General features: G+C 52.6%; 8 protein-coding genes across 8 annotated transcripts; 4 read left to right on the forward strand and 4 right to left on the reverse strand.

The window, feature by feature from the left end:
* Positions 1 to 2,636: 2,636 nt before the first annotated feature.
* Positions 2,637 to 3,614, forward strand: HER10_EVM0005544 (uncharacterized protein; the record flags this gene model as incomplete). Its single annotated transcript, XM_035475157.1, has 3 exons — positions 2,637 to 3,134; positions 3,210 to 3,305; positions 3,372 to 3,614. 3 exons carry the CDS (start codon positions 2,637 to 2,639, stop codon positions 3,612 to 3,614), a joined length of 837 nt encoding a protein of 278 aa, XP_035326864.1.
* A 771-nt stretch (positions 3,615 to 4,385) lies between these two features.
* HER10_EVM0009197 (uncharacterized protein) lies at positions 4,386 to 6,480 on the reverse strand (the record flags this gene model as incomplete). The annotated part of the gene is made up of 3 exons (XM_035478693.1): positions 4,386 to 5,169; positions 5,224 to 5,970; positions 6,050 to 6,480. 3 exons carry the CDS (start codon positions 6,478 to 6,480, stop codon positions 4,386 to 4,388), a joined length of 1,962 nt encoding a protein of 653 aa, XP_035327131.1.
* Positions 6,481 to 7,101: 621 nt separating this feature from the next.
* Positions 7,102 to 8,420, reverse strand: HER10_EVM0011356 (aspartate-semialdehyde dehydrogenase; the record flags this gene model as incomplete). The annotated part of the gene is made up of 3 exons (XM_035480789.1): positions 7,102 to 7,904; positions 8,002 to 8,256; positions 8,393 to 8,420. The coding sequence occupies 3 exons, from the start codon at positions 8,418 to 8,420 to the stop codon at positions 7,102 to 7,104; spliced, it is 1,086 nt and encodes a 361-aa protein (XP_035327303.1).
* Positions 8,421 to 9,111: 691 nt separating this feature from the next.
* Positions 9,112 to 11,240, reverse strand: HER10_EVM0012256 (trichothecene efflux pump; the record flags this gene model as incomplete). The annotated part of the gene is made up of 5 exons (XM_035481654.1): positions 9,112 to 9,683; positions 9,746 to 10,117; positions 10,170 to 10,785; positions 10,906 to 10,968; positions 11,025 to 11,240. 5 exons carry the CDS (start codon positions 11,238 to 11,240, stop codon positions 9,112 to 9,114), a joined length of 1,839 nt encoding a protein of 612 aa, XP_035327380.1.
* Positions 11,241 to 13,814: 2,574 nt separating this feature from the next.
* On the forward strand, positions 13,815 to 16,660 carry HER10_EVM0012100 (RNA recognition domain-containing protein; the record flags this gene model as incomplete). Its single annotated transcript, XM_035481503.1, has 8 exons — positions 13,815 to 14,143; positions 14,196 to 14,255; positions 14,309 to 14,581; positions 14,639 to 14,768; positions 14,825 to 14,915; positions 14,968 to 15,390; positions 15,447 to 15,517; positions 15,572 to 16,660. 8 exons carry the CDS (start codon positions 13,815 to 13,817, stop codon positions 16,658 to 16,660), a joined length of 2,466 nt encoding a protein of 821 aa, XP_035327364.1.
* A 664-nt stretch (positions 16,661 to 17,324) lies between these two features.
* Positions 17,325 to 18,756, forward strand: HER10_EVM0003285 (complex I intermediate-associated protein 30). Its single transcript, XM_035472967.1, has 2 exons — positions 17,325 to 17,786; positions 17,862 to 18,756. Exons 1-2 carry the CDS (start codon positions 17,708 to 17,710, stop codon positions 18,620 to 18,622), a joined length of 840 nt encoding a protein of 279 aa, XP_035326687.1. The 5' UTR covers positions 17,325 to 17,707; the 3' UTR covers positions 18,623 to 18,756.
* Positions 18,757 to 19,151: 395 nt separating this feature from the next.
* On the forward strand, positions 19,152 to 21,906 carry HER10_EVM0000219 (anaphase-promoting complex protein; the record flags this gene model as incomplete). The annotated part of the gene is made up of 3 exons (XM_035470012.1): positions 19,152 to 20,218; positions 20,265 to 20,358; positions 20,409 to 21,906. The coding sequence occupies exons 1-3, from the start codon at positions 19,426 to 19,428 to the stop codon at positions 21,904 to 21,906; spliced, it is 2,385 nt and encodes a 794-aa protein (XP_035326428.1). The 5' UTR covers positions 19,152 to 19,425.
* A 254-nt stretch (positions 21,907 to 22,160) lies between these two features.
* On the reverse strand, positions 22,161 to 22,984 carry HER10_EVM0002402 (cytochrome c oxidase subunit VIa; the record flags this gene model as incomplete). Its single annotated transcript, XM_035472115.1, has 4 exons — positions 22,161 to 22,203; positions 22,267 to 22,434; positions 22,657 to 22,681; positions 22,837 to 22,984. 4 exons carry the CDS (start codon positions 22,982 to 22,984, stop codon positions 22,161 to 22,163), a joined length of 384 nt encoding a protein of 127 aa, XP_035326613.1.
* Positions 22,985 to 23,182: the final 198 nt, after the last annotated feature.

Genomic DNA, 23,182 nt, shown 5'->3' on the forward strand with positions numbered 1-23,182 from the left:
ACCGGCACCAAACACTGTTCAATTCGCAACCCGTTCTAGATACAGTCAATCTGTGCGGTCCGTCTTGGCACTTGAAGTAGGATTATTCGTGGCCTTTCACAGGCGAACGAACCCTGATTACCGACAGTCGCGTTGAATTCTGCCGCGGCTCATGATTTTCCGTCTCGCTTTTCCTTGTACATCTGATATCAGGCACCGACCCATCATGGATCTTGCTGACTGGTTTCCATGGCTTTCAAGCCGCTATTGCCGATCTCGTTTATCAATTAGTGCTATCAAACAAGCAAGGGGCAGCAAGTCACGATGATGTTCGTTTCCTCGGCTTGGTTTTCCCAAGCCGCACCTAGCCAAGTACGGAAGGTAAGGGAACCCATGCACACGCGACCTCAACAGAGTTCGTCTCGACTGCTCAGTTCCCACTCGGCCCATTTTCTCCACACCCCTCCTCGCATTATCCATCTCTGTTTCTCTCCTCAAGTCATTGCTTGTTTGAGACGGGAAAAGAAGGGGTTCAAGGTGCTTACGAATGGACGCCTTTGGGCTGCGCCACGAGAGGAGGCTTCTTGCGAGGCTTTCTCAATAGATGACTCGGCACGTTCACGAAGCTTTCTGTGACAGTCTCGCAACCGCTCCTATGGGCCATGTTTGAAATCAATTGCTATTTTCTTTTGGGTTCATTGTCTTTGTCTGTTAATTTTGCCGTTCTACTCGTCTGTTTCTATCAGGCTTTGACTGGTTGCCGTAGTCCAAAGGGTCCAAGGGACGTGTCCAATACACACGATAAACATCCCATTAGACTAAACCGACTGATTCTCCTTTACTTCTCTACTCTAGGCTCAAGGTTACAAACCTTACATTACGTACCGGATGGAAAAACACACTACGCGAGGAAACGTGTGCGGCAAGGTTTTCGATGCTTTGTTGCAGGGGTTCATCTCGGTTTGGGCGAGGCTCCGAATGGAAACCTTGACTCGGCCGATACCGTTGTGCTGCGTGTGCGAGGTCGAGGAAGCAGAGGGAGCTTGGGCATTGTTATTGCTTTTCGTCTTATCTTACCGAGCCGAGGCACCTACCTACCCAACTTCAGCATCCATCCCATGGCATTTGCCATGACCTTGTTTGATCGCATTCTGTTGTTTGCGGGTTCATTATCGGTCAATGGAGAGTAGACTTTCCGAACCTCGGAGGTCTAAAGGCTTCTTTCAATCGGGAATTTTAGCTCCGTGTTCGATTCGTCGCTGATGATTACCAGTGTTGCAGTTGTTGTTGATAGTACCAAAGTGGCCAAGGTAACGCGAGGAGAACAGCTACCTCGAGGCATAAGCATACCAATGTTAGAGCTAACTCCGATGATATGCTTGCTTTTTCATACCAACATGTTCAGTTCATTGCTGAATAGTTACCCTTTGATGTCGTGAATCGGGGTCGGGTAAGATGCATGTTTGTTGAAAGGTGGATTGTGCCTATCATAATGCTCTATTGGTTCACTGGCTCCTTCATAAGCCGTGTCTTTATGATAGATTGCGCATAGGCTTAGTGTTTGCTACACTTTGCCATGTCGTGTCTTGGAACTGTTGAGTATTCATAGTCAAGTCGATGCCACATTGCCTTATTCGACTGCGAGAAACTACACAGGAACGGCACCCAGAGAAGATGACCCAGACCCGAACGCGATGATCTACTCTCCATTAGGGGTATTCATTGTCACCAAACACTCGAAGAATTCCGTTGCTGTAGATACGGTGTCCTAATTGAGGCGGGAAAGACTGCGAGAGGCTTCCCACAACCTCTTATTGAAACGCAACTCTGGCCATCCCGTACCCCTCTGAGTCTTCGATCACGCGCCGAGGGGCACCATCAGGTCATGAATCAGGATAAAAGGAAAGAAACCTCGCTAGACACTAAACAGAAATTCTTTTGTCTGAAATAGGGGCAGAGAAGTCTACGCAACTTACGAATAAGGTTGTTCCTCCGTAAACCAGTTCACGCTTCTTTCCGATTTAGAATCCCTTGGTATTGCATGCCACTGGTCATCTACACGAAGAAGAACATTGTGTTAAGCATCTACGAAGAACAACTGAATAGCCATAAAACCAGAAGCAAGTGTAAGAGCCATGCCGCTTCCGCCAAAAGCCGTAGCCTCTCTGCTACAGGAGGGATCCGCGAACTCCATCATCTTCACTCTATCCTAGAGATTCTCCATAAGGCGGCGGTCCTAGTCGAAATGTCCGCAACATCACAAGCCGGGTGTAGTCTGCCTCGTAGTGCCTCCCTAAGACCTTGAAAGACTTGCGATGGTTGAGCAGCGGGGTCCACCAGCTTCTGGTTCATCCTCACCTGTGGAACAGATCTGGCCATTGCCGGTGCCACTGTTTTGAGACCCGGGAACTCATCGAACCAGCCGTCCAGCAACGGGCACCAAGATGCGCTCTCTGAATGAAGGAGAAGGCGAAGGAAATTTCTCTTCATATGTCTCGTCTAACAAAGCTTGGCAACAAGTTCCTCAGGTGAAATCGGCCCCGCATGCACCCACGTTGGTGCCTAGTATAAGTATGGACCCCCCATTCCCTCCCCAGTGAAGAGCTCCTTTGTCGGTTCATCTCCCGGCACAAAGATATTCTCCTCGCTTCCTCCGCATGGCAGAACCTTCCTACTCGAGGGACGAGCTCGTCTCGGAGCTCAAATCGTACTACGAATTCCTCACGCGGCTCTTCCTACCGCCAGAGGTCGTCCAACACCCTCCCGAGGGCGGCTGGGAGCACATCACGCCCGACTTCGTCAAGTCGTTCTGCCTCGGCAAGAACGACACCGTGGCGGATCTGATGAGGCACATCCCCTACGTCAGCCGTACCAAGGAGGACCACTGGGATCCGTGGATGGTCTACGAGGGCGCCACCGCTGTCGACTTCACCGGCGACGTCGTCCTGAGCCTGCCCACCAAGTACGCCGACGAGTGGCTCTTCGAGCCGTTCGAGGGCAATATCTCGACCGCGCCCCTTCCGCCCCATGTGTTTGTTTACGCGACCATCCCGTCCGGCCGCGACGGTCATTATATCCTCGTCGATACGGAGCGCGGCACGATTGTCCTTGCGGATCCCCAGACTGGTCCGAAGCCGACCAGGTTATCGGATCCTGTAAGTCTTGCGGGGATGCTGACTTATTTGAATCTTTTCACTGTCTGAATACGCTCCTAACCTTGCGTAATACAGCAAGCACCGGACGAAGAAGCCTGGCGTAGATTTCAAACTTACACGTTTCACGAGTTTTTCGCCATGGCCAAGGAAAAGTTCAAAAAGTTTGAGATGGTATGCGCAATCTCCATGATTCAAACGCTGCTATTACTTTCTTTGATGCTCATTCCAAACACACAGATTGCCATGAATAGGAAACAAGTATATTATACCACCCGGGACACACCGCAGGCGCAGATATACCGCGAGGAGGGCGTCTTCACGGAACGGTATGACAGGGAGAGGTGCATGAACAGGCTGGACGAGTACCAGGAGCAGGAGGACCGGGAGAATCGGCAGAAGCGGGGGGAGGAAGAGCCCGCCGGTGCCTCCGCCGAGAGGCATATCCACGATGTGGGCGCCTCTTCGGGAGCTGTATCCTGACATCAGGTTTGTTGACGACAAAAGCCTCGATATGATGGCAAGAGATATTGGGTAGCCGTGGAAAACAAGAGATGGATGACAAGAAGCATTACCACCAGTATTTACAATCTCTTTTAACATTCAACCTGCCTTTCCGCTTCTTTATACCTCGAGGAACACGTCTTGCGCCCATAGATGCACTTCCAAGTAAATACAACTTTCTCTATTGATTTTGGCTTCACTACGTCCCCGTACGAGAAGAATTAGCCCAAATGATAACTAAGTAGATGTTTGCCATGTCCGTTTAGATCGTGTCTCCGTACAATCGCGGCCTGTTTGTAGGAAATTCTCTCTTGCTCTGATAACGCGCCATACGCCCGTCCCGTATACAGCCGTTGGGTAAACCACCCTATCTGACCTGGCCTGCCTGGGAAATCTCGACTCATGAGAATGTATCTTATTTCGCCATTTCACAATGAGAAGTATGATGTATCTGATGGAGATTCAAAGATATGAGCACGACCAAGCCTTGTTGACGTTTAAGGTTGAGGCAGGACAGTATATATGGATTGGGTATGACCCCTGAGGAGCCTTCGCGTCCTTCTAGCAGAGACTGGCAACAGAGGTTGTCTCACAAGGCAACAAAGCTAGTCGACGATACGGACGATATATCTCGGACTCCATTGATTTCTTTCTTCCATGACATCGTCCACGCGTCGTGAGCTTCTAAACTAGAAGCTCTCGTTCCCCTGAACCCGCCCATCCCAATGAATCAACAGACAGAGTGCAGATTCACGAGTACAAACGACCACGGGTCGGGACCGAGACTGGCTCAGAAGAGAAAGAACAGTGCCCGACGGTAGATGAATCTACTACGCCCCATCTCAGAGTCTTCTCCCACATCTTTCCCTCATCCGAGTCAGGGTGACAAGCAGCAGAGATGGCCGCGCTACAACTGCCCGCCACGGGCATGACCCCGAATCGCAAACGACGTCTCTCCGTGACAACGAGGAATCCCATCATGAAGATAGTTACCACGAGAACACACAAAACCCCGAGTGGCGACCATCCGCAGGCTGTCACACCGGCAAACGAGTTCCCCTCTACTAGTCGTACCATGGACCTGCCATCAGCTGAAGGGACATATACCTCCAGGTTGACGAGGAAGAAGCTCTGAGAAATGAGCCAGTGAAGTCCACCTGAAAATGTTACAAGAGGGAATGAGTAGCGGTACGGCAGTTGAAGAAAGTAAGTATCTCGCTGAGCTCCTCTGCGTGTAGACGAGACGCGAAGGCTCTTTGCCTCCTTCTCGTTGCCGAACCTGTCACATTCAGTAATCAAGGATATGCTGGTGTACTGGGCATTGTAGGTGAAGTAAATGAGTGAGAGAATAATTTGCGGCGTGTTGACAAGCAGAATATTAGCAAGTATAGATCCCTGACTCATGTCACCCGTGTTCAGGATGGTCTTGGTCTGCATGGCGCCGAGACCAAGCTTTATGATATCGCCGCCACCTGACATGTGATTCAGGCCTCCAACCAGCAAACTTGCACAGGCGATAATGAGTCCAAAGTACCTGGTGGCGTTGTCAGCATGTTGATATAACGTAAGGAGGGAAACGCAAGCATACAGCAAGAAGCATAGAAACCAAGCCCCTGGGCTAACGGCGACAGACTTCCGTTGCGGTTTGAAATCATATTGTATTGGACCTTTGGACCAATGTTGGGCAACGAAGTGGTCCTTGGACTTGAGGCACATATCCGCAGTCGACTCATCCTGATCTTCAAGAAAAGAGGTCACTGCATCCCCAATGGTCATCAGAGGATCTTCTTCGCCCATGCCGAAGGCGACGAAGAGCATCAGGACGCCTTTGGCAAAGTTGCACGCCGTCACAGTCCAAGAGAGAGTGCTGCTGAAGAGGAGCTTGCAATGCTCTTCAGTCTTTTGGCTGTAACATTCCTTGACGCTTGATCCTAGAGGCTTCCAGCCCCCCGACGTAGTTCGCAATTCGACCAGATAGTCCTCGCATGTCGAGTTACCGGCGAGTATGCCGGCAATTCTTTCTCCGGATTGGCCGCACATCCAAAGATATGGGTATCCCGAAATATTGAAGACCTCGGCTGTACGATTTTCTTCCTTCTTATCATCAGATACAAGAAGTAAGTTTCCTCGCGAGGACTGGAAAGCGACTCGGTAGGCGTCGATGCATCGTGTTGCGTCCATTTCCTCGACGTTATCGCCAAGAAAATCCGAGTACATGCTCTTCCAGTCGGCACTGTTGAGTGCGCCTTCGGTCTTGTTCTTTGAAACGTACGAATTCGTATTCAAGACGCTGTAGTTGTTCACTGATGTCGAGCTGAAAATGATGGAGTTGTATCTGATTGTTGATCAGTAAGGGCTTCAACGGAGGAGGAAAAGTAGAAGAGAAGATGAGGAAGTGTCATAAGCATACTCACACCAGATGTAATGGAAGGGATGAAGCTGTAATTAATACCCAGACAATCTTCTTCTTCCATGTGATGTTGCAAAAGTTTCGAATACTGGCGACCCCAACGTCAAGCCAATTTTGTCTGGCGTGTGCGTCGTCAATCTCTGGCCGGGTTGGCGCCATCAAGCACTGCATACAGTAATTACTACCAGCAAGAAGAATTATACCAAGGACGTTGATCAGAATGTGGACCCCGGTATTTAGTATTCGGATGGTTGAACAGTCCGTATCAAGCAAAATACCGACACCGTCACTTATCGTGTCACGTTTCTGGATGCTCGCCCATAGTGTGAATACAAAGTTGATTAAAAAAGTTGAGAAGGCTGCAACGGCGAAGTAAAACGCAGCTTGTCGCCATCGACTTTGGGAGAATTTGGATCTACCCAGCGTGATGGCCATCGGTGACGTTGAATGGAGTAATCGCAGAAGAGCATGTTGGAATAGAAGAACATGAGCCAAGGCGAGATGGGAGATAAGGGTCTATTTTAGAATTGCAGACACAGGGAAGTTCTTTCTTCGATGCAGCCTGATCTTCAATTAGCCCTACCAAACGATCGAAGGCTGGTTCGGGATGCAGCATGCCTGCCCGGGTGTCTCTCCGTTAGGATTTGCTGACTGCAGCAGCCGCAGTAGTATGCATACGCCTTCCACTCAACGAGGCTGCCTCTCGAACCACAGAAACCTACCTAAGGTACCTTCGGTAGGATCCCGGTTAGAATACGCCAGTAATGACTGCCGACAGAACTGTCACTCAAACGCCCGTCACTCTCATTTCGCACTCCGGTAAGACCCAAGACATTTCAAAGCGGAAAATCCATCGCAATCGGTATGCCTACTTTTCATCTACCGTACGTCCGGATTCTCCTTCATGCTGTTTCAATTGTGATATTTCCGTGCCGTAAATGCGACCAACCGTGCACCCATACACCAATATTTTTGTGATCCCTCATGATAAATACCCGGCCATCCTCAAATCTTATTCATTTCCACTTGTTCGTTTCCTCTCCATCTCAGAGATGCTTAAACGAAGCCCTTGAGCACAGCAGCCTCAGCATTGAGGATCGACGAGCCAGCAGCGCCAATAACGGTGTTGTGGCTAAGTGCAACAAACTTGATATCAAAGATTCCGCTCTCGTCCTCCCGAACGCGGCCAACGCTGACGGTGTACCCCCTACCGAGGTCGCGATCGAGTCTCGGCTGCGGCCGGTCAGGCTCGTCGTGCACGAGGATAGGGCTCTCCGGCGCCGAAGGGCACCCAAGCTTCTGCGCCTCCGAGACGTACTCGCGCAGCGCCTTCTTGACCTCCTCGGCCGAGGGCGCGGGGCGGCGCGCAAACTTGAGCGAGACGCAGGCCGTGTGGCCGTCGAGCACGGGCACGCGGTTGCACGCCGCGCTGACCTTGAGCTGGCTCTGGTCCTCGAAGGCGGTGAGGTCCGAGGTGATGGTGCCGAGGATCTTCTGCGCCTCCGTCTCGAGCTTGTCCTCCTCGCCCGAGATGAAGGGGACGACGTTGTCAATCATGTCCATGGACGAGACGCCCGGGTAGCCGGCGCCCGAGACGGCCTGCATGGTGACGACGGAGACCTGGTCGACGGGGCCGAAAACGGCTTGCAGCGCCGCGAAGGGGATGACGAGGCCGATGACGGCGCAGTTGGAGTTGCAGACGAGGAAGCCCTTTTCGAGGTTGTGCTGCTTGCGCTGGTGGGGGATCAGGTCGAGATGGGGGAGGTTGACGGTGGGGACGACGAGGGGCACGAGGGGGTCGCGGCGGTAGTTCTTTGCGTTGGAGAAGACGGCGAGGTTGGCCTTGAGGAATTCCATCTCTGGTTTGGTCGTAGTGGTTAGCCATTGTTTCTCAATCTAGGCGGGTGCAGTCATTTCTTCGCGGGTATTGGAATAGCAGTACTTGGGAACACTCACCAATCTGGCCGGCAACGTCAGAGTCGAGACCGCTGAACACAACGTCGCAGTCGCTAAACTCAGAGGCCTTGCACTCGCGGACGACGAGGTCGGCGACGGCGCCCATGGGCGAGGCCTGCTTCCACCTCACGGCATCGCGGTATTTCTTGCCGGCGGAGCGGGACGAGGCGCCGACAGCGACGAGCTTGAGGTACGGGTGCTGCGACAGAAGCAGGATGAAGCGCTGGCCGACGGAGCCGGTGCAGCCGAGAACACCTTGAGGTGGACTCTGAAATTAGCTTTGGATTGTTCGATACATCTTGAAAGGCGCCAAAGTTTGCATCCTGCCAATGTCGAGGTTTCCCGATGGCGGAAGGCGCGGCGATGGCGGGGTGGAGGGGCTAAAACGTACCACACTTCTTGACGGGGAATTCGCCCATTGTGGAAGATGATGAGGGGGTATCGAGGGTATCAATTGTCGAAAGGGAGGAATTGGACTGAATCACCGAGGGCCACAGCTTGGAGATAAATACCTAGAGAAATTGGGCGGATTGGCAATGTGAGTCAAGGGGAGAGTGGCATGTCGCCGGCGGCGCCCCGGCCCAATAATTTTTGGGGTGAGCGACCGACGTCGGTTGCACCCCGCCATGCCCCGCCATCGGAGCTTTGGCTGTCGGTGGACAAGACATTTCCCACTTCCATTAACAAACTTCAGTCTCCACACCCCACCACCTCGGCCAACGGTCCAATCATCGTCAATCCAAAGACCGGCCGGGATCTGACGAACATTGAATTCAGCATCCGGTGAATAAGAACCTGGTCTCATTGGTCTCGCAACAGCTGTTATCATCGTCTGTCACCATCCCGGCCGTTCGATATGAGGCAATCCCCGGATTCCATCCAATTACTACGCTACCTACCCTGTACCTGAACCCTTTGTGCCGCCTGGAATTCGCGAAACAACTCATGCATGGGTCTAGAAAACGCCTTTTGCGGAAACAACTCATGCGTTTATTGTCTTTCTTACTCTAACACTAAAGCAATGCTGGTCGAAAACATTCCGATGTGACCCAACCCCCAATGACCCAGCATCCTACTAAGCTGCCGTCAATAAAAGACACTTGAGACAGATCAAATCACATCTGCGGCTGACACAGGCCGACCAAGCATCGACAACTCAAGTCCTGGTTCTTCGGCCGCTTCTTCATCATTCTGTGGGGCGTTGCCATTAGGATCTCGCAATCTTCTTGCAACTTTCAGAGTATTGAATTGGTCCAGATTTGGAACGAAGCAAGCGGCGATCAAGAGGATAGCGGAGAAAGGGATGATGGCGAGGAAGATAAATCGAAGTGAATAACTGTATCCGGCTTGAATTGCGTTGGTAATTGCAAACCTGGAGAGTACGCTCACTGATGTGAACGCCGTCAAGTTGGTTTTCCCGTTCATTGTTGCTTGCTCTCGGATGGCGGTGACCAGTTGTTTCAGAATAGGGCCCGGCAGGATAGCGTCCAAGACAACGGGCGTGACGGAGTTGGTCAGATCCTCCTCCAGCTTTTTCCTCAATAACAAGGTAACCAATACCCTTGCGAAGGCACAGCCCAAGCTACATATTGAGCCGAGGACTCCTGATGCGAGGCCGATATCTTGCGGTTCCCACACAAGGGTGACACCAGTGATGGCAATGGCAACAATGTGACCAAGAGCTAAGACGTATGTATCAGTCAAAAACTCTCAGGCAACACCTGGGGATCGCCGCAAGACTTACCAAAAGACGCACATATGCCCACTAGAACAATTAGTCCATGGCGAGTGTCAAACCATATAGTGCATAATGGAGCCATGAGAGCCAGAGCCACACCTGACGCTACCATACACTGTTTTCTGGAGCGTTCACCACGTAGTGACGGTACAGCTGTCAAGGCTATTCCGAGTGTAGCACCAAAGGGTAGCAATGCGGCAGACCAAGCAACCGTGTCCGAGTCCTTGTTGAAAACCTTTCCGATAACAAATGGCCAGAGGACGGTGAGGGCGTAGAAAACTATCGAGGAGAAAGTTGCACAAGCAACGAGACTTGCGAACTGGACATTCTTGAACATCTTTGGAGGCATGAGAGGCTGTTCGGCGGTGAAAAATGCTTCTGCGATACGTTAGAAGATATGTCAGAATATTCGAATGCGATCCAACCTCACCGTATATTACAAACAAGACAAGCGCTGAGAAACCACCGACTAGGGTTCCAATGACCTCCTTGCCAACAGAAGGGTAGGAGGAGATTCCCAAACAGAATCCGAGTGGCAACAAAACGCAGCCAGAGACGTAGAGGAAGATGCCGACAAAGTCCAAGTGCTTGATCATCTCAAGCTTGGTCTTCCCAGCCACGTTGAGCTGCTTGAACGAAGGTGGGCGATAAAGTCCCAGATACAAGAGAAAGGAGACGAAAGCAAGAAATGCTCCCGTGTAATAACCCCAACGCCATTGCACCGAACTACCATCGTCTAACAGGGATGGGATTGTGGCAGAGCCCAAACCAGCAACAAGGAATGGCAGTACAAGAGTGCCGGCAGCTGTTCTTGCTCTGTCCTTGTTCGGCACGAGTTCGGCCACAGCAACTCCAAGAGGTAGCTGGGCGGCAGCAGCCATTCCGTTGAAGATATTGGCGGCAATGAGCATCTCGGCGTTGACCGCAAAGGAGCCGAGGAGGCAGCCGACGACTCCCAGAAGGGAGGTTCCGACGATGATATGTCTCCTTCCGTACAGGTCCGAGAGTCGACCGAGGAGGAGAAATCCGATGGAACTTCCCATGAACTACATGATCGGCGTCCAATGCACCTTGTCTGTCTGAGGTAGGTCTGTATGGAACAGCACACTATTGTAGGTCATCAGTATGAGCTAAGGGAGGCCGCATCGTGTTCATGATCATAGCACGTACCTCGTGTTTCCGGGTGCTACCCAACCCAGAAAGGCGGCTGTGATGCCCAATGATTGGGCCTGGAGTGTATCAGTCAGATTTAATAAATAACATAAAGATGGAATGGATTACTTACCAACATCAATAGCCAGATACTGCCACTTTCTGAAGAGATGGTAGTGCCGAGAGCGTCCCTGTCCACATTCCGGACGGTCCCGTCGATGTGTGTCACTTGAAGATGGCTTCCCATGTTTTCAAAGTCCCAACAGTCGTCATTTCTGACGGCTTCTTCTCGAGCAGCCTGTTGCGTTTGCGGGTTTCGGACCACCCTGACTACACCGTCGTCGACCATGTCTGTAAATTTTGTTTGAACTTGAGTGTCTGGTACTGAATAGTTCAAGCGAAGTGCCAAGAATAGAATAGCTGTGATTATGCCTGCAGGTGATGATGTGTTGGTGTGATGTAGCTCGGAAATAGAAAGGAGACGTGGGAGAGGCAGACATGCCCTTATGTCCTCGCCGATCGTCGTCTTCCTTCCACCCACTACTACTTTATTGGAGGAAGTTTCTACCTTCCAACCTGCCTAAGGTGCCACAGAGATCTCAGATTTATCAGGCAGGTGTTGTGTTGGTGGAAGATCGCGAAGAAGACTTGGATGGTAATCGTCCTTGCCCGATGAAGCTTTTGAGTATCTGGGAAGTAGCGCTCTAGAGCTGCCTGACCATCCAAGTAGGTACCTCACAGGCCCCTGTGTCAACTCACATAGATTCTGGATTGGAAGGTTCAGCCATGTCATTTACAGTCCTGCTACTGCACATACCTGGATTAAATCGGGCTGCTAAGAGACGAGATAAGGTCAAGAGTGCCCTGAGGTAAGAACGGGAGACGCCAAGGGCCTTCCCGCTTTCAGAATCTTTCGTGTGCTGTTCAGCGGAAGATGTACTCGAGTGCCTTCTTCAAGGAGTATTGGCGTGGTCTCAATTGCCTTATCCTCTCAGCCCGCAATGACATGCGTTCTTGTATACTGAGATTCATCATTGCCGATCTTTCCCTCTTGGAAGCAGTGCGATGTTTGCAACCTGGGAAACCTAAGCTACCTAATCTGAACCAAACGGTGATGAAGAATCACCATCGACGAGTCCCCCAATAATCAGGCATGAGCTCTACTGGCTGGACCCGGAAATTGAGGACTCATTATATACACATTTAATAGTCAAGCCTATTTCATATCGAATCAATTCTTCAGTATGATCACCATTACATCTTCCAAAGGGCACATCCCACAAACCATGAAGCTAGAAGAAAATAGGAAGTCAAAGTGATTTTTTGAAGGGGAAAGAGACGATGGACGAAGTAACTGAAGAAACATAGGAAAAAAGAGACTGTTCAAGTTGCCTGTTTGGAGGATGTGTGGAGGGAGAGAGTGTAGGAGGATGAGCAGGAACCAATGCTCGGCAAGGCATTTTCATCACCAGTATCTCGACAAGGAGTATTGTCCTTCAGCTTGCACTTTCATGTAGTTGGAAAGATCCATACACCTCATGATATCATTGTGTGGCTGTCTCTTTCAGTGGCAATCATAGCAAAGAAGTGAGTAAAGCTCATCTTCGTTTTACAGGCCATCTTCGTCTTAGAACCCTCAGTGCCTCATCTCTCACTGCTGAAATTTGACCGCAAGCTCTAGCCACCTCAATGTACCTTAACGTAGATACATCAGACAGAAGGCAGAGGCAACCCCCATGATGGGTCAGGTACCGCCTGAGGCAGGAGTCTTCAACTTGTACCTGCCGTATTCGCCTGTCGTATTCTGCCTACCGCCCAGATTTCCCCGGGTGAACAAAGTCTCTCCGCTTGGAGCGTCCCAACTCCTTCTCAACTTGTTCTCACCCACATCAGACGAGAGCTACCGTCCCAAAATCGCGATGAGGGCAGCCCATCTCATCGCCGCGCGAGAAACGATGAGTGGGCTGGTGAGAGCATCCCATACCAATTCTTTCAGTCGGAATTCTGATAACTAACTTGCTGAACAGCTCTCTCGATATTTTGCTTCAACACTACAACAATCTGCTTCCAAAACTTGTTCGAAAAACCTGCTCGAAAATTTGCTCGAATAACTCGCTCAAACAATATTGCAGGAGCAGGCAGGGCCCCTTGTTTACAAGGGTGCTCTCGCCCTCCTTGCAATCACCTGTCAGGTCATGACCTCACCTCACGAAGGGCGGGAGCAAGCTGTCATCCACAAGGCTGCTCCTGCCCACCCTGCAACTATCGTGAGTGAGGTCACAAATTCCTCACAAAGGGGTGAGAGCAGACAAGCCTGTCACTCATGAGGCCGCTCTCTGCCCTACCCTTTGTGATGTAAGGTCATGGTCTCACAAAGGGAAGGAACAGGTGAGAGCTCTCGTCTTGAGGCTGCTCTCGCCTCTTCTGTGAGATTATGGCCTTTCATCGCAAAGGGCGGGAACAGACGAGGCTGCTCTCGCCTTTTTGTAACTCTCGTGAGTGAGGTCATGACCTCACAGAAGGCGGGAGCAGGCCGGGCATCAGCCCATGAGGCTGCTCCCGCCCTCTCAGCAACTTTTGCGGGAGGTGAGTGACCCACGATAGCCTCATTTCAAGCCCTAGCCTTGCCCTGTGGGTTGAATCTGAATCCCACGATCTCTCTATTCTCTGGATTCCTCTACCTCTCAGGAAATCACCCACCCTTTGCTGTTTGTTTACCTTCTTCAACCTCCACAACTCACACATCAGCAGTCACTTCTCTTCACACAACAATCCATACACACAACCCTTTCCCATACCCATCTCAAGCTTCTACTGCTTTTTGCCTACATCACTTTCTCATATCCAATCTCATCATTCTCGAAGCTCTCAATTCTCGAAACCGTCGTTTGCGAAATTAACAACTTCAGCATACACACTCGCGATGGCTTCAATGAGCGATCTCCTGGCTGACCCGGCTGACAGAGCCATGTTCATGGAGCGCCTTGAGCAGCTGGGCATCCAGCACGACCGCGAGCAGGCGCTCCGGGCTGCTGCGATGGCCTCGCAGAATGCCGGCCAGGCTGGCGACCGCAATGGTCGCAAGTCCACCGGAAAGTCCTCCTCCTCCTCGGAGGAGGATGGTGAGACTGGCGGCGGCGTCCGCCTTACCAACGAGTACCTCGCGGGTAACCCGTACGGCTTGCTCGCGTCTCTTGACACCGCCGAGAAGTCGGCGCAGTTGAACACTTCCTCTCTGAGAGGCAGTCCTTCGTAAGTGACATCTGTTCTACGGCATTTTCTCATCACCACTGACATTTGATAGTCGTTCTTCCAAGGATGCCGCCAAGGCGCTGCGTCCTACTTCGTCCGCCACAGCCGCTGTGTAAGTTTGGAATTTCCATCACGTTCTGGACATAATCTGACTTTGTTTCACAGGAGCGGCAGCCGTTCTACCATCCCTGAGAACACCGCTGGCGACGTCTTCACAGAGACCGCGTCTGGCTCAGGCAAGGATCCCGTGGTCACGGCCTTGTCTTACACCCTCGGTCAGAGCAACCCCCAGACCTCGGAGATTAGGGGCAATGGCATGTCTCAGCGCAACGAGTATGTCGGTGGCTCTCCCAGCAAGGGCATCTCTTCCTTCGTGCGCAATGTCGCCGATACCTCTCAGTTCGGCTTCCCTACTGGTTCTTGCATCTTCGTTGCCAAGTAAGTTCCAACCTCGAGAGAAGCTCATTACTGCTCAACACTAATCTATCGTATCAGCCTCCCTGAGTACAAGGATGACATTACTCTCGAGGCCGCTGTGATCAGCGAGTTCGACCGCTTCGGCGTTGTCTTCGTCAAGATTCGTCGCGATGGAAGCGGCATGCCCTACGCCTTCGTTCAGTTCAATGTAAGCAGCTTTCCGCATGGTATTCACTCTCGACAGCCTCGCTAACACAATCACAGACGAAGGAGGATGCCGAGGATGCCCGCATCCAGGGTAGAGGAAGCTTGATTCTTGGTCGCCCGTGCCGCACCGAGACTGTTCGCGCCAACCGTGAGTTCGTTCTCCTCATGTTCTCGTGATTGAAGCTGACGTTCAAACATAGGCACCTACATCATCTACCGCCATGATCGATTTAATATGACGGTTGAGGAGGCCCAGGAGCTCTTGACTCCATTCGGTGCCCTTGACAGAATCAACCTTTTGGACAAGGAAATTCAAGAGAAGCTCGGACTTCCGGTCACTGTTCGTGTCCAGTTCGCTGTTCACGATCCCTCTCAGCAGGTCCTTCGGGCTTTCCGCATGAACCACACATACAGGGTTGAGTCGTACGACTTCAAGAAGGCCATGCAGATCCGCGCTCGCATGCCTCACCGTCCTCCCATGGAGAACAACACTGCAGAGCGTGACGGTCGTTCCATCTTCATGGGTGATCTCCCTCTCGGTTTCACCGAGGACAAGATCCGCAACCTCATGGATCAAATTGGAGGTGTTGTCGCCGTTCATACCCAGCAGTGCGCTTACGAGGGTGAGTCTCAATCAAGACCTCTTATGCTTATGTGAACGAAACTGACAGCTGCACAGACGGTCCCAAGCAGATTGCTTTTGTTGAATTCACCAACGTCAGCTATGCCCGGTCTGCCATTGAGCGTTTCGTAAGTTTTACTTGATTGAAGTGTGAAGAACCTTCAAGCTGACATGCTCACTAGAATGACTCCCTGGTCGAGGACCACATCATCCGCGTTCAGCAGCGTATGGATAGACGTCGTCGCTACGGCGGCTTCAACGGCGGCGGCAGCAACCGCGCCTTTCAGAACAACAGCTACCATGGCAGTGTCGCTTCTACTCCTGCTCGTCTTAGCCATGTTCAGCAGCGCCTGACCAGCCTGGCCATCGAGGCTGCTCCCTCCTCCGAGGCTGCCCAGGGCACCCTGACTGTCATGCCACCTAGCTATCCTCTCAACCCCAGACATGGCCCGATGGTTGGCACGCAGTCTCTGCAGGCTCCGCAGAATGGCAATTGCATGCAGCAGAACACTCAGCAGAACACTCAGCAGAACACTCAGCAGAACACCCAGCAGAGCGTGCAGCAGAACATGCAGAGCATCCAGACTCAGACTCAGATGCACCCACAGATCAACAGCAACCAAGGCATGCAGATCCAGACTCAGCAGCCCTTCAACAACCAGATGGTTTCGCAAATGCAGATGCAGCCTGGCCCGATGCAGCAGGTTCAGCCTGCTATGCACTCTCCTATGCACATGCAGCCCATGAGCCAGCAGATGAGCAACCAGATGAACAACCAGATGAACAACCAGATGAACAACCAGATGAACAACCAGATCGCTCAGCAGTCTCCCATGAATGCGCAGCCCATGGGTCACAACATGAATCAGCAGATGATTCAGCAGGCTCCCATGAACGCGCAGCCCATGGGTCAACAGATCAACCAGCCCATGGCCCAGGGAATGCCCATGCAGCAGACTCAGGTCCAGTACCCCATGGCTCCTCCCCCCGTTCCTTCTCAGATGGGAACTCCTATGCACAACAACAACAATGGCATGCCATACTACGCTCAGGGTGGCCCCGTCCAGACCCCTGTTCAGCAGTCTCCCGTTGGCTTCTGGGGCTACGGCCACGGCACTCCTCTCTGGACTCCGTTCACTCGCGATTTCGCGCCGCACTCTTCTCCGGCCCACCACCCTCAGATGCCCTTCACTGGTCTGATGCAGTCCGAGCCTGTCATGACTGATGTCAACCAGGCCTTCGTCACTGACGGCTCCGACCGTTCTAACTAGACTCCGGACTTCTCTTGGTTCATTCCAAATCTTTCTTTCGAATCCTCTTTGGGTTCCAAATAGTGTGTTTACCCTTCTTCGAATCTTGTGTTTTACTACAAGATTTTCCTCTTCAACAAAAGTTTGGTGGTTTTTTTCTTCAGATACGGTGGGAACTTGAAAGCATTGGAGGGGTTCAAATATGCCAGGACCTTGGTCTTGTACTCGAATGATCGGAATGACTCGATTATAGAGAACAGGAATTGGGGATCATAGATGAACTTGGGTTTTGTGCAGAAAGCACCGTTGTCTACTCGAGGTGTAAGGACACTCCCTACCATTACGGATAGATCAGTCAGGAATGCACGCTTGAGTAGACCATTTTGAGCCTCCCACTTCGCATGTGATTGTGACATACTGCATGTCATACACTTCTAGCGGACATGGAGTAAATCGACTGCCTTGGGCAGAGACGGGGTCAGTGGTGCTAGCGCGTGATAATGCTCCCTAAGTCGGCTGAAAGTTTACAGAGGCAATAGAGGTAGGTTCACGGGCAATCGGTTTGATAAAGGTCTGAGAGAATTTTGAACTCAGCAGTGTAACGAATTGACCGAATCAGACTGTACAAACCCGTAGTGTAATCCTGGACAGCTTTGCGCATTTTCCACGGCAAGGCCTAGACTATGATGACCTCAAATGAATGGTGGTCGTAGGGAATGGGAGATGAGGTGTCGTTGAAGGCGGAACACGGTCTTTCTTTCCCCCGCATGGGAGCTCGAGCTCGTTGTACCGGTACCCATGTACCTTACATTGGTGCCGAGAGCTCCAAGACAAGCGACCGAGAATATTAATCTGAACAAAAGTTGAAGATCGTGACCGGAGAGCTGAACTCGCCAACTTTCCCGCCGAAACGGAACACGGAGAGAGGCACGGAGGGCAATTGGCAATCGCCGCCCACCGACTCAACAGCACCACGGGCGCATCGCGCGAGCGAGCTTCGAATCCGAACAGCCGAAAAATCACTTGGAAAGCGAACCTGTCGGCGGCGCCGGCGAAACGATCGCAAAGATGCGCGCGACACCCTCACTAATGGCCAAGGGCATATTTTCCCGGACCATGGACGAGTTCAAGCGTCGCGCAAGTATTGGTAGGTTCCGACTATACACCAAGTACCCTTACCTGGATTGTACAGGTCAAGAAAGCTAATGCAACATTGCGACAGTCGCAAAAGCCGAAGGCATCAAGGGCCCCTCGGGTCCCTACATCCTCCAAGACTTCCGCGCACCGGGCTCGACCGACGACTGCAAACTCATGTCCGACCAAGAGATTGGCGGCTTCTCCCACAGCGCCCTCGAATGGGTCCCCTCCTCACCCTCCTCGACAGCGACGACAACATCACCACAAAGCACACCGACGACAAGTGCAGGCCACGCCCGCTTCCACGGCACAATATCAACAGACCTCCCCAAAAACGACCCCAAAATCCAACGCACAGGCTTCGCGGCATGGCGGACGCCAGACCAGAAGCCCACGCTCTTCGGCAAGGCCGTCTGGGACATTGACCCGTACTCCTACCTAGCGATGCGCGTTAAGTCGGACGGCCGGAGCTACTTTATCAACCTGCAGACGGACTCGGTGGTACCAACGGACCTGCACCAGCACAGGCTGTTCGCCAAGCGGCCCGGGGAGTGGGAGACGGTGTTTATTAAGTGGAACGAGTTTGTGCGGACGAACCACGGCTTCGTTATTGAGCCGCAGACGGAGATGCTAAGGTCCAAGGTCACGACGGTGGGCGTGGGGCTTACGGATCGGGTGCCGGGGCCGTTTGAGCTTTGCATTGAGAGGATTTGGGCGACGAATGATGTTGATGAGGTTGATGGGGGCAGTGAGAGTGATATTTTGGCTGCGGATGAGGCGAGAGAGACGCGGGAGAGCGAGTTGAGGAATCGGCAGGGGGAGAGCATTCGTTGGAAAGAGACGTGAGAAAGTGGGAGAGTCTTTGAGCAGATGCTGACTTCGAAATTGGGAGTGCCGGTCTGGGAATGCATCACAAAGTCCTGAACAGAGCAGGTTCGCTAGAGGGCACATTCTGGCTTGGGGGAGAATTCGAGTTTAACAGTCGGACCGGCCGAAGATCTCAACCTGTCATCAAATATTGTAGCAATATCTGTAAGATAACGTACAAATGTAATGCATCATGTCAAGAACCAGGTGTTATTCTTCGGGGAAAAGACGACATCGTTCAACGTAATACCTCAAAATAAATCTTGTTCGGTGAAACGCTAGTGTGTTTTGGAAGATTTGCAATTTAATTAGAATAAACAGCCTTTCTATGCGAGATATTACAACTTGGACGTATAATACTCGACAGCGATGTGTGTCGTGGAGGTAGTCGCGAGACACACGTTCTTGAGCTATTCAAGCATTGGTGGCCAATCACATTTCTCGCTGGCTTCTGTGGAGACGCCCAACATCACAGAAACCTCACTGACAACATCGAGACTAACAAACAGAAGAGCTCTAGCCGTCAGGATTTCGGACATTGTTTTCGTGCTTTCGAATCACCTCTTGCCCGGCTGACATCTTCTGGTGGATCTCGATTGCTACGAACCTTCAGTTAGGCGCGACGCGCTGTGCTGCTTCATCTCACCTAGCTCAAGTGACATGGTCAACCGCGACGCCCACGGGTTCACCGTTCACGCCATCCGATGAGCTTCCGGGCAAGCCAAATCTATTGGGACTAATTTTTTGCCGAAACTGCGTATCTTTCGGGAGCAGAGCCCACAATGGCTCGATACCTTACGCCTGCCAAGATTGGCCTCCTCGCCCTCATCGAACTGTACACGGACGAACATGTCCCCGCCACGGCAATCATCCCCGTGCTTTCCTTCATCACATCACACCTCCTCGACCCGGACCCCCAGTCCTTCACCAACACCGCCAGCAAGGACACGCGTTGGAGGAAAGCTGAGAGCACCGTCAGCCTCGTCATCGGCATCAAGGACTTTGAAAAGCTGCTGAGCGCCCACTCCGTTGTCGTCGGCCTGCCGGGGCGGAAGCTATGGGACACGTTCCTTGCTAAGCTATGGGGGATCAACTCCCTCGACCTCCTTCACGACTTCTTCGCGCGCCAGTCGCAGTGCCTGGCCAAGACAAAAGAAGAGCTGCTGCGGGCGGCGGGCGGCGACGAGACCATTGCCGCGCAGTTGCTACAGGAGCAGCAGCAGAAGCCTGGGATCACACTGTCGAGGAACTCACCGCTGGGTCAGTTTGTGCGACGGTGCCAGCTCGAGTTCACGAGGCTGCTGTTCCACGATGCGACGCAGCTCTGGACGGATTTCGTGCAGTATCGGCAGCCTACAGCGGGGTACCTCCGGAAGAGGAACCCTTCCTTCGGCCGGCTCAGCTTCGACAATGTTCTCATGACAGGCGAGCAGTCGGAGTGGGACCTTGAGGGTGTTGCGGCGCTCACATCTGTCGTCTATGGCGACATGGTGAGAAATGGTACTCCTGCTGCTGTGCCGGTGAGCACAGACGACATTGAGCTCTTGCTGGAGTTCCAGATCGAGCAGATGCAGAGTGAGTAAATTTTCTAGGTTTTAAGATCCAAAGCTGACAAGAGTAGAATTCGGTAACCGAATACCATTGGAACTGAGGAACCAGTTTCATGATCTCCTTGGCGACAGCTTTCTCGTGCCTAGCTTGAGGCATTATCTAAGGCAAGTCATTCCGACCATTGTTGATAAACATTGTTGCTAACATTCTGCAGTTTCCTCGATGCTTGGAGATCAGGCGACTATCCTACAGCATTTGATTTCCTGCATCAATACTTTGACTACACGATGCAGAACCGAGACAGACTATTCTATCAATACGCCTTGATGAACCTGGCAGTTTTGCAAGCAGACTTTGGGTGCTACAGAGAAGCCGTCGCAGCCATGCTCGAAACCGTATCAACGGCCCGTGAGAACCGTGACATGACCTGTCTCAACTTTGCACTCAGCTGGCTATTCCATTTTGGCAGAGCCCATCCGGACCTTGTGAGAGACCTGGAGGCAGACAGTCTCCTCGGCACAGCCAAGGAGAGTCTTTCCTACCTGCGAGTCAAGGCGAAGGAGACGGGAATGTGGACATTGTGGGCGTCGGTGCTGCTCAGCGAAGCGAAGCTCGGCCTGGCAAATGGCGAGAGCGTGGCGACATCGGTCGAACTTGTGGTCCGCAGCTCTCACCTCATTGTCGAGCGGAACATGAAGAATATGTTTGGCGCCCAGCTGTCCATCCTGATTGCTCTGTGGGATAGGCTGGGGCTGTCGCAGCTCTCGGCCATGGACTGTGAGATTTTCTTACGGTGTCACGCGAGACATTCCATATTTGACGACGAGCTCAAGGTCACATCTCGTTTGGCGTCGCAACTCGCGGCGAGAGGCAAGTTTGACGAGGCGTTGCAGAAACTAGAGGCCCTCGACGAGAATGCTCTGCGATCATGGAAACCGAGCCAATACTGGTACAAGTACCGGGGCATCATCAAGCTGAAGCGGGACCTGCACCACAACAACCTCGACGGCGCAGAGCAGCTGCTCTCGCAGCTCCTGCAGTCCAAAAAGGACGACTTGGAACCGGACATGGCCTTTGTCGTCGACTTCCTCCACATCGACTGCCTCACCCGGCGGGGCGACCTACAGGCGGCTTTCAACAAGGTTGAGGATATGCTGGCGGCGATTCGCGACGATAAGAGAGACATTTCGCTCCGCGTGAGGCTCATGCTGATCAAGGTCCACCTGTATGACAAGTGCGGGCGGCCGCAGCGGGGCTTCACCATCGCCATGCGCGCCGCGAGCATGGCATGGAGGGCGAGGCTGGTGTCCTGCCTGTGGCAGGCCATCGGCGCCATTGCGAATATCCTGACGTCGCTGGGCGAGTTCGAGGCCTCGGTGCAGCTCCTCACGGCCGTCCTGCCGCGGAGCCTCGAGTGCGATTCCGCGGCGCTTAGCGGGCAGCTGTACTCGTACCTTGCAGACGCCAACATGGGCATCGCGGGGACGATGGCACCGCATTCGGCCAAGAGGCGGGAGTACCTGACCCGGGCTACGGGTGCCATACAAAAGGCGTTTGATCATTATTCGAGTATCGAGGATATCACAAGGCAGTGTGAGATGATGGCCAAGAAGGCAACCATCATGAAGGTTGCGGGGGATAAAGTGTTGGCGGCGGATTACGCGGCTGCCTATGTGGCTTTGCGAAAGGAGGCGGCAGCACTTGCGATATGACATGTTAGCACCCCCCGCCATATCTGGAGAGGGATACGATGAGCCGCAGATTTACGTAGCACAAGACATCAATACCCTTCACGATGACACTCCTGAAGTTTTTTAAAAAAGGCCGCATCTCTCGATTGCTGTGACATAGGGAAAATGTACAGGATAGTCTACCCCCTCAGCAGGCGTGTCACACCCCGAGTCTATGGATCGCTCCTTCGTCTCCTGAAATCAGCGATATCACGTTCACACTAGACGGGCTTAGTTTAAGCCTTGTCGGGGTTGTGGTAGTTGACGTTGTCGTTCCAGCTTTTTCTGAGTGTTAGTCTGTTCTACAAATTCAATTCCATGCCCGGCTCCGAGAAAACGTACAAGATGGTCTTGTCACCGTTGCCCCATTGGTAGTTCTTGGTGCGGATGTTCTGGTAAGAATACTCGACGCGCTCCTCCAGAGGGGGCATGTGGCTCCAGTGGTCCCAGTGCTCGTTCCAGAGGACGTAGGCGTTGGCGGCAGCGAGGCCGAGGGCGGGGATGCAGGCGCTGTGAAGGCGAGGAGCGTCGGGTTAGCATTTGCACTCTTCATATCAGGCTCCCATGTCTCCCCAGCAATTCCCGAATCAAATCCCGCGCTCTTTTCCGGCACTTCGTGATACGCAGTTATAGCGGCATTGGCCAAGATGGCTGGGCAAATATCGAGCGGGACGACAGAGTCGGTGCTCGAGGAGACTTCGACTGAGAATTATGGAGGGGTGGTGTGCATACTAGATGGAGATCTTGCGCCAGAGGCCTACTCAATATGTTAGCATCTCATGTTTTTCCCTCCATATTGTATCCGGTCCGGGTCCTCCCTTCGCCGCTCGAGGGGTCAATTGAGCCCAATTGGCTCCCCAAAACTCGAAACATTGAAGTATGTCGGACTCAAACAGGGCGGAGAGAACGAACCGGTGGTTTGCGCGGCGTGGTGCTTGGCAGCCTCACGCTCCTTGATGAAGGCGTTCTCGGTGGTGCTGGCGAAGCGGCGCTGGACGGTGGAGCGAACGGCCGGGGCGCGGGCGGCGCGCGCGGCGGCGGAGAGGAGCTGACGCTGCATCTTTGTGTTTGGGAGATATCGGTGGAGGGGAGAGGTTTCGATTTCGACCGGGTGGGCGTTGGTGGTGGATTTCGAGGTTTTGTGAAGTCGGAAGTCGGAGGATCAGGTCATTCTCTATCCAGAGCTCGGCTAGCGGGAACGTTCACGGCCTGGCAAGTGCCTGGATTATAAGGCCTGAAGATGGCTTTTGGGGATGAC

The sequence above is a fragment of the Colletotrichum scovillei genome, assembly GCF_011075155.1.
Source record: "Colletotrichum scovillei strain TJNH1 chromosome Unknown Contig00011, whole genome shotgun sequence".
In the NCBI taxonomy this organism is placed as follows: domain Eukaryota; kingdom Fungi; phylum Ascomycota; class Sordariomycetes; order Glomerellales; family Glomerellaceae; genus Colletotrichum; species Colletotrichum scovillei.

What these genes read in the sequence shown, in the direction of transcription:
- HER10_EVM0003285 (XM_035472967.1), top strand. Translation starts at nt 17,708, where the DNA reads ATGCGCGCGACACCCTCACTAATGGCCAAGGGCATATTTTCCCGGACC. An exon ending in CAAGCGTCGCGCAAGTATTG is followed by an intron (nt 17,787 to 17,861) that starts GTAGGTTCCGAC and finishes ACATTGCGACAG; the next exon opens with TCGCAAAAGCCGAAGGCATC.